The sequence below is a fragment of the Salvelinus namaycush genome, chromosome 26, assembly GCF_016432855.1.
Source record: "Salvelinus namaycush isolate Seneca chromosome 26, SaNama_1.0, whole genome shotgun sequence".
NCBI lineage: Eukaryota > Metazoa > Chordata > Actinopteri > Salmoniformes > Salmonidae > Salvelinus > Salvelinus namaycush.
The window spans coordinates 34197750-34207955 of NC_052332.1; the positions used below are offsets into that span (position 1 = coordinate 34197750).

General features: G+C 45.0%; 1 protein-coding gene across 1 annotated transcript in view; it reads right to left on the minus strand.

Annotated features, from left to right (window-relative positions):
- Positions 1–8335, minus strand: part of LOC120021106 (serine/threonine-protein phosphatase 2B catalytic subunit alpha isoform-like) — a 34473-nt gene extending 26138 nt beyond the window's left edge. Inside the window, exons 1-2 of the mRNA XM_038964747.1 lie at positions 8329–8335; positions 7060–7260 (exon numbers count right to left, since the gene is read on the minus strand). Of these exons, the coding sequence (XP_038820675.1) occupies positions 7060–7260; positions 8329–8335 (208 nt within the window). The remainder of the gene's footprint in view (positions 1–7059; positions 7261–8328) is intronic.
- Positions 8336–10206: the final 1871 nt, after the last annotated feature.

Sequence of the window (10206 nt, forward strand, 5' to 3'; positions counted from 1 at the left end):
TAATACCTTACTCCAGTCCTTCTCTCCCTCCAACTCTAATACCTTACTCCAGTCCTCCTCTCCCTCCATCTCTAATAGCTTACTCCAGTCCTTCTCTCCCTCCATCTCTAATACCTTACTCCAGTCCTCCTCTCCCTCCATCTCTAATACCTTACTCCAGTCCTCCTCTCCCTCCATCTCTAATACCTTACTCCAGTCCTCCTCTCACTCCATCTCTAATACCTTACTCCAGTCCTCCTCTCACTCCATCTCTAATACCTTACTCCAGTCCTCCTCTCACTCCATCTCTAATACCTTACTCCAGTCCTTCTCTCCCTACTCTCCCCCATCTCTAATACCTTACTCCAGTCCTCCTCTCACTCCATCTCTAATACCTTACTCCAGTCCTCCTCTCACTCCATCTCTAATACCTTACTCCAGTCCTCCTCTCACTCCATCTCTAATACCTTACTCCAGTCCTTTTCTCCCTCCATCTCTAATACCTTACTCCAGTCCTCCTCTCCCTCCATCTCTAATACCTTACTCCAGTCCTCCTCTCACTCCATCTCTAATACCTTACTCCAGTCCTCCTCTCACTCCATCTCTAATACCTTACTCCAGTCCTCCTCTCCCTCCATCTCTAATACCTTACTCCAGTCCTCCTCTCCCCCCATCTCTAATACCTTACTCCAGTCCTCCTCTCCCTCCTCTCCCCCCATCTCTAATACCTTACTCCAGTCCTCATCTCCCTCCATCTCTAATACCTTATTCCTGTCCCCCTCTCCCTCCATCTCTAATACCGTACTCCAGCCCTCCTCTCCCTCAATCTCTAATACCTTACTCCAGTCCTCCTCTCCCTCCAACTCTAATACCTTACTCCAGTCCTCCTCTCCCTCCTCTCCCTCCATCTCTAATACCTTACTCCAGTCCTCCTCTCACTCCATCTCTAATACCTTACTCCAGTCCTCCTCTCACTCCATCTCTAATACCTTACTCCAGTCCTCCTCTCACTCCATCTCTAATACCTTACTCCAGTCCTTCTCTCCCTACTCTCCCCCATCTCTAATACCTTACTCCAGTCCTCCTCTCACTCCATCTCTAATACCTTACTCCAGTCCTCCTCTCACTCCATCTCGAATACCTTACTCCAGTCCTTCTCTCCCTACTCTCCCCCATCTCTAATACCTTACTCCAGCCCTCCTCTCCCTCAATCTCTAATACCTTACTCCAGTCCTCCTCTCCCTCCAACTCTAATACCTTACTCCAGTCCTCCTCTCCCTCCTCTCCCTCCATCTCTAATACCTTACTCCAGTCCTCCTCTCACTCCATCTCTAATACCTTACTCCAGTCCTCCTCTCACTCCATCTCTAATACCTTACTCCAGTCCTCCTCTCACTCCATCTCTAATACCTTACTCCAGTCCTCCTCTCACTCCATCTCTAATACCTTACTCCAGTCCTTTTCTCCCTCCATCTCTAATACCTTACTCCAGTCCTCCTCTCCCTCCATCTCGAATACCTTACTCCAGTCCTCCTCTCACTCCATCTCTAATACCTTACTCCAGTCCTCCTCTCACTCCATCTCTAATACCTTACTCCAGTCCTCCTCTCACTCCATCTCTAATACCTTACTCCAGTCTTCCTCTCCCCCCATCTCTAATACCTTACTCCAGTCCTCCTCTCCCTCCATCTCTAATACCTTACTCCAGTCCTCCTCTCACTCCATCTCTAATACCTTACTCCAGTCCTCCTCTCACTCCATCTCTAATACCTTACTCCAGTCCTCCTCTCACTCCATCTCTAATACCTTACTCCAGTCCTTTTCTCCCTCCATCTCTAATACCTTACTCCAGTCCTCCTCTCCCTCCATCTCTAATACCTTACTCCAGTCCTCCTCTCACTCCATCTCTAATACCTTACTCCAGTCCTCCTCTCACTCCATCTCTAATACCTTACTCCAGTCCTCCTCTCACTCCATCTCTAATACCTTACTCCAGTCTTCCTCTCCCCCCATCTCTAATACCTTACTCCAGTCCTCCTCTCCCTCCATCTCTAATACCTTAGTCCAGTCCTCCTCTCCCTACATCTCTAATACCTTACTCCAGTCCTCCTCTCCCTACTCTCCCCCCTCTCTAATACCTCACTCCAGTCCTCCTCTCCCTCCATCTCTAATACCTTACTCCAGTCCTCCTCTCCCTCCATCTCTAATACCTTACACCAGTCCTCCTCTCCCTCCTCTCCCCCATCTCTAATACCTTACTCCAGCCCTCCTCTCCCTCCATCTCTAATACCTTACTCCAGTCCTCCTCTCCCTCCTCTCCCTCCATCTCTAATACCTTACTCCAGTCCTCCTCTCCCTCCATCTCTAATACCTTACTCCAGTCCTCCTCTCCCCCCATCTCTAATACCTTACTCCAGTCCTCCTCTCCCTCCTCTCCCCCCATCTCTAATACCTTACTCCAGTCCTCATCTCCCTCCATCTCTAATACCTTATTCCTGTCCCCCTCTCCCTCCATCTCTAATACCTTACTCCAGCCCTCCTCTCCCTCAATCTCTAATACCTTACTCCAGTCCTCCTCTCCCTCCAACTCTAATACCTTACTCCAGTCCTCCTCTCCCTCATCTCCCTCCATCTCTAATACCTTACTCCAGCCCCCCTCTCCCTCCATCTCTAATACCTTACTCCAGGTCTCCTCTCCCCCCTCTCCTCCATCTCTGATACCTTACTCCAGTCCTCCTCTCCCTCCATCTCTAATACCTTACTCCAGTCCTCCTCTCCCTACTCTCCCCCATCTCTAATACCTTACTCCAGTCCTCCTCTCCCTCCATCTCTAATACCTTACTCCAGTCCTCCTCTCCCACCATCTCTAATACCTTACTCCAGTCCTCTTCTCCCTACTCTCCCCCCATCTCTAATACCTTACTCCAGTCTTCCTCTCCCTCCATCTCTAATACCTTACTCCAGTCCTCCTCTCCCTCCTCTCCCCATCTCTATACCTTACTCCAGTCCTCCTCTCCCTCCATCTCTAATACCTTACTCCAGTCCTCCTCTCCCTCCTCTTCCTCCATCTCTATTACCTTACTCCAGTCCTCCTCTCCCTCCTCTCCCTCCATCTCTAATACCTTACTCCAGCCCCCCTCTCCCTCCATCTCTAATACCTTACTCCAGGTCTCCTCTCCCCCCTCTCCTCCATCTCTGATACCTTACTCCAGTCCTCCTCTCCCTCCATCTCTAATACCTTACTCCAGTCCTCCTCTCCCTACTCTCCCCCATCTCTAATACCTTACTCCAGTCCTCCTCTCCCTCCATCTCTAATACCTTACTCCAGTCCTCCTCTCCCACCATCTCTAATACCTTACTCCAGTCCTCTTCTCCCTACTCTCCCCCCATCTCTAATACCTTACTCCAGTCTTCCTCTCCCTCCATCTCTAATACCTTACTCCAGTCCTCCTCTCCCTCCTCTCCCCATCTCTATACCTTACTCCAGTCCTCCTCTCCCTCCATCTCTAATACCTTACTCCAGTCCTCCTCTCCCTCCTCTTCCTCCATCTCTATTACCTTACTCCAGTCCTCCTCTCCCCCTCTCCTCCATCTCTAATACCTCACTCCAGTCCTCCTCTCCCTCCATCTCTAATACCTTACTCCATCCGTCCTCTCCCTCCATCTCTATTAACTTACTCCAGTCCTCCTCTCCCCCTCTCCTCCATCTCTAATACCTTACTCCAGTCCTCCTCTCCCTCCATCTCTAATACCTTACTCCAGCCGTCCTCTCCCTCCTCTCCCTCCATCTCTAATACCTTACTCCATCCGTCCTCTCCCTCCATCTCTATTAACTTACTCCAGTCCTCCTCTCCCCCTCTCCTCCATCTCTAATACCTCACTCCAGTCCTCCTCTCCCTCCATCTCTAATACCTTACTCCAGCCCTCCTCTCCCTCCTCTTCCTCCATCTCTATTACCTTACTCCAGTCCTCCTCTCCCCCTCTCCTCCATCTCTAATACCTTACTCCAGTCCTCCTCTCCCTCCATCTCTAATACCTTACTCCAGCCGTCCTCTCCCTCCATCTCTATTGTCTTACTCCAGCCCTCCTGTCCTTCATCTTTAATATTTTACTCCAGCCGTTCTCTTCTCCATTTCTAATACCTTATTCCAGCCAACCTGTCCCTGCATGGCCTCAGTATGGGAAGATTTTCAGACTTGGGGGAGGGGAGAAAAGGCTGATGTGCACAGAACAGAACCACCACTACCACCCCCTCCCTGTTATTTCCTCTACCATTATCTCTCTATCTTTTTCTCTCTACTACCATTCTGTTATTCCCTCTACCATTATCTCTCTATCTTTTTCTCTCTACTACCATTCTGTTATTCCCTCTACCATTATCTCTCTATCTTTTTCTCTCTATTACCATTCTGTTATTCCCTCTACCATTATCTCTCTATCTTTTTCTCTCTACTACCATTCTGTTATTCCCTCTACCATTATCTCTCTATCTTTTTCTCTCTATTACCATTCTGTTATTCCCTCTACCATTATCTCTCTATTTTTTTCTCTCTACTACCATTCTGTTATTCCCTCTACCATTATCTCTCTATCTTTTTCTCTCTATTACCATTCTGTTATTCCCTCTACCATTATCTCTCTATTTTTTTCTCTCTACTACCATTCTGTTATTCCCTCTACCATTATCTCTCTATCTTTTTCTCTCTACTACCATTCTGTTTTTCACTCGTTCACATTTCCCCCATACCCACTATTTCTCTGATTCCCTCTGTGTCATTCCCTTCTCTGTCACTCTCTAACACCATTCTTCAATGTCTTCATTTCTGGAGGCAGTATTATGTAAGTTTGTCTGCATCTAGCATCCCATGACTACTGGGCTTAATGACAGAGGAACGACTAAATCCGATAACAACGAGGATGTGTATGTGATCCAGCATCAAGAGATGCGAGAGTGAGTGTGCTTTTGCTGCGCTGTTGTGTGTTTTCAGGTTTATGTGTGTGCATGCGTGTTTTTACAGTAAGCGCCTTTGTGTGAGGGTTGTTTGTGTGCACGTGTTGTGAGTTAGTCTGACCCCTTTGTTCATAATAGCTTGCTCAGATTAGTCAAAACTATGATGAATTAAACCTTGAAAACATGTATTATTAATGTCAAGACTGTATCAAATATGCAAGAAGCTATGTGCATGCTTAGTAGCTGTCATAGTAAATAGGTCTACCTCCTATCTGATTGGACGTAATGGCAAATATAATTACTCATGCTACTGTTTCCTAGTACCATCAGAAAGCAGTGTAGCTATAACATATGTCTATCTACAACAAACATGCATGCACGCACATGTAAACTCTCTCCCTCTCTCGCAATTGCATCTAAATGGCTTCTCACATTTAAAATATCCAAAAGGAGCATAAGATTTTTGAAAGGGTATATCAGTTCATTTGGACCACCTGGGTGGTGCTACAGCAGGCAGGCAGGCAGGCAGGCAAGCAGGCAGGTAGGCAGGCAGGCAGGCAGCTGTGGCTGGGATGTGATCATGCTCTGTGGTGTGGATGAGTCAGGACTGAGGGGTTGTTCAACACTACTATCACTGTGGGCTAGATGGCTGTCAGCCCAGGGACAAAAGGGGCCACTGCGCTCCTGGTAGAGTCAGTGTACAGGCAGACTGAACTAGGGGAATCCAGAGCAGTATTGTGTGACCTTGTCACAATAGTAAAAAAGTCAAATGGTGCTAGAGTAAACAAACAATAATTCCCACGGCTTAACAAACCTGCACTTGTCTTTTGTACTAGCACTGCCTTTACTGATAACTACACTCTTAGAAAAAAAGGTGCTATCTAGAACCTAAAAGGGTTCTTCGGCTGTCCCCATAGAGGGTAGGGCATACCTAACAATGTGTACCATTTTAATATAAGCAAGCTAAAAGCCTGAAGAATCTCACACGAACTATATGCTGGACTGTTCAGCCATATTGATTTAAAAAGGAAACACATCTACAGATGTAGGATCTTAATTTGAGCCAGTTTGCTACAGCAGGAAAATAATCCTGCAGCAACAGGAAATTTGAAATATTATGTGGATTATAATTAAAGGACATTTTTGTAGGGGTTGGTACATAAAAAAAGGAAAAATCAACTATGAAATTTCAAAGTGGAAATTACAAACTTCAGAAGCCTTTTTATACCTAAAATACACTAAAAGCATAACATGTCCTGCATTTCAGGATTACAGTGCGATCAAATTAAGGTCATACATCTGTACTCATATATATTGAGGTGAGTTATCCCAACATGATGGTGAGGTCATATGCAGGTGAGGTGACTATCTTTCACTACGGCTCATAGGATAAACTGCTGCATTGATTGGTTGAACAAGCCTCAATGTACTGTGTTCCTCATCACGTACTGTAGTGCCTGTCCATCCATGTCTGTATGAGAGGCAGAACAACACTCAACATTGATCTAATTCTTGAAAAGATAAAGAGAGATGCAGAGCTTTTGATGTGCTGATGTGCTTAAGAAATGTATTATTCTTACATGACCATAATGCAGATGATACTGAAAGTGACAGCTACCTGCTATGGGATGCTGCATATACAGTCCTGCTTTGATGTCTCTACTCTTCATCTTCATTTTAACTCCTGTCAGGTGCTTTGGAGTTTATTTTTGTATTTCAGGTATTGAATTCACTCCCAGTCTCTCTTGTCTTCCTACTAGTATTTGCTTACAGTCATACACCTTCATACACAGACATATATTTATACACCAAACAAAAGTACATTCTCCCTGAGTTTACTCCAGAGCTCAGACTCTCAGACTAACCTGCTCATAAAAGAGTCCCTCAATCTGAAGCACTTTAAGCACACTGACCCACTTTCACAGTTACCTAGGCATAATACTCTATCTCACTCGCCACTGGACAAAATAACCAGCATAAATCATACCGATGCTGACAGTTGTATCTTCCACATTTTGATGCTACTTCCACCCTTCCTTCTCTCTGTTGGACCATTACGTGAATGCTGGGAATGTCAGTCAAAGTGTGTTTCACCAGAGTGTAAGTTAAAGGTGATCCCTCCTCCTCACCTGTGACTGGTGCTTCTATGTCCAGCATGGTTTTCTCCTGGCGCAGGATGGCGGCACCCTCGTTGACGATGCGTTGTGCCACGGCCTCCTCCACGCGTCCCTCCTTGGTGAGGTGGGCTTTGAGCAGGTCCACCCTGGGCTTCCCTTCACAGTCAAACACCTCCTTCAATGTGAGGCGATGACTCAGGGGGAAGGGCACGGCTGTGGAGAGAACAGAAACAACACAACTCAATGGGACAGAGAACACAGTGAAACTACGGAAAGCCATTCATTTTCAATGGAAGAGAAGTGAACTTGGCGATATGAGCATGGGTGACGGAGTGTGAACAGGGCGGGACCTAAGTTGGGGAAAGCTGAATTTTATATAAATACTAGGCGATTGTGCCACGATTGACCAATCGAAGCTCACTACACCTTCCAGCCCCTACTGGATAGGCAGTTGATACCTAGCACTACTTAGCATGCTGTCGGCTTGCTAGCAACCAAATTCTGGGCGGAGCTAGTGTGGCGAGGAAAAATACAAATGCTAGTGAAGAGCTGTGGCGTGTCGCTGTTCAACGGCCATGGTGCTGAACCGGTTTACCAGTCCCTTGTTTAAGTCTGTTCAGATCGTGTTGCTGTCCGCGGTGCTGAAGGTTTGTGCGGCGCTATAAGGACACAACAAGGCCTATATAGACTCTATCCTCCAATACTGTAGATTAAACTGCTCAACCCGCTATTCAATTACGGTGTTTGTATGCTAAAGCTAACCCTGCCCTTAGAGAATCCTAAAAGTGTCTTATAAATTGCAGAGGGTGAAAAGTTCTGTCTCAGATTGCATGACTGTAAACAAACAGAGTGCGTGAGGTCTACCACCAGTACTCCCAAAATGTGGCCTACTTTAATTATGGATGCTTCCAGAGTCTATTATCATTTATTCATCGCTGTAAATTGACAATGTGACGTGTGGAATAAAAATGGACTCTTTTATGCGAGGCTCAACAATCCATATTCTGAAATATGTATGAGCAGTTTAATAATGTCTGATCAACAGAGAGTAAAAAGCCCTAAATTTACCACCACTATCCAAATGAGTAGTTACTGTATGTATTTCTAAACCCTAATATGAGGGAAATTATTGTATTTATATCCAAACATGGGATGCAGTGTCTTCTGATGCAAAGCTAATAATACTGTAATACCACAGGAAACAATACTTGAATTTGAAGAAATCACTTCACTGGGTTGTTAATGAAATCTCAGTCCACAAATAAGGCAGTGGCTATCTACCAGGCATCCTGTGAAACATCACATCAAACCCAAATGCATTGCTTTGGGAGCAACAAAGGTAATGTTCTGCACTGAAGCTGATCTGTGTGTGTCAGCGGTCGAAGACACTGGCTGGCTTTTGTGTGCTGCATAATATAAAATCATAAAGTAGCCACCTGATGCAGCAGCCTTTCTCATTGCTGGACCTGAGGCCTTACTAGGAACTCAGGTTTGCATTCCAATCAATCATAGACAATTATGTTCAATTCAGATTGGATACTAAAATAAATCTGACACGATTGTGCTCTTCAGTACAGTGCATTCATAAAGTATTCAGACCCCTTCACTTTTTCCACATTTTGATACATAACAGCCTTATTATAAAATAGATTAAATAAAAAAACATCCTCAGCAATCTTCACACAGTACCCCATAATGACAAAGCGAAAATAGTTTTTTAGAAATGTTTGCAAATTTATATAAAAAAAAAACAGAAATACATGATTTACATAGGTATTCAGACCCTTTGCTGACTCAAAATTGAGCTCGGGTGCATCCTGTTTCCATTGATCATCCTTAAGAAGTTTCTACAACTTGATTGTGTCACAGATCCCCTCGGTACTGATGCTCATTCTGTTCACCAGTTCCGGAGGTCTACGTCACCGGCTTTCTAGGCTTCACTGAACGGGATTCATTATCATCAACCCCGGACTGTCTTGTCTGATTACACATACCTGGTTCCCATTTCCCCTGATTAGTATGTTATATACAGTGGGGCAAAAAAGTATTTAGTCAGCCACCAATTGTGCAAGTTCTCCCACTTAAAAACATGAGAGAGGCCTGTAATTTTCATCATAGGTACACTTCAACTATGACAGACAAAATGAGAAAAAAAAATCCAGAAAATCACATTGTAGGATTTTTAATGAATTTACTTGCAAATTATGGTGGAAAATAAGTATTTGGTCACCTACAAACAAGCAAGATTTCTGGCTCTCACAGACCTGTAACTTCTTCTTTAAGAGGCCACTCTGTCCTCCACTCGTTACCTGTATTAATGGCACCTGTTTGAACTTGTTATCAGTATAAAAGACACCTGTCCACAACCTCAAACAGTCACACTCCAAACTCCACTATGGCCAAGACCAAAGAGCTGTCAAAGGACACCAGAAACAAAATTGTAGACCTGCACCAGCCTGGGAAGACTAAATCTGCAATAGGTAAGCAGCTTGGTTTGAAGAAATCAACTGTGGGAGCAATTATTAGGAAATGGAAGACATACAAGACCACTGATAATCTCCCTCAATCTGGGGCTCCACGCAAGATCTCACCCCGTGGGGTCAAAATGATCACAAGAACGGTGAGCAAAAATCCCAGAACCACACGGGGGGACCTAGTGAATGACCTGCAGAGAGCTGGGACCAAAGTAACAAAGCCTACCATCAGCAAGGGCATTGAAGATGAAACGTGGCTGGGTCTTTCAGCATGACAATGATCCCAAACACACCGCCCGGGCAACGAAGGAGTGGCTTCGTAAGAAGCATTTCAAGGTCCTGGAGTGGCCTAGCCAGTCTCCAGATCTCAACCCCATAGAAAATCTTTGGAGGGAGTTGAAAGTCCGTGTTGCCCAGCAACAGCCCCAAAACATCACTGCTCTAGAGGAGATCTGCATGGAGGAATGGGCCAAAATACCAGCAACAGTGTGTGAAAACCTTGTGAAGACTTACAGAAAACGTTTGACCTCTATCATTGCCAACAAAGGGTATATAACAAAGTATTGAGATAAACTTTTGTTATTGACCAAATACTTATTTTCCACCATAATTTGCAAATAAATTCATTAAAAATCCTACAATGTGATTTTCTGGATTTTCTTTTCTCATTTTGTCTGTCATAGTT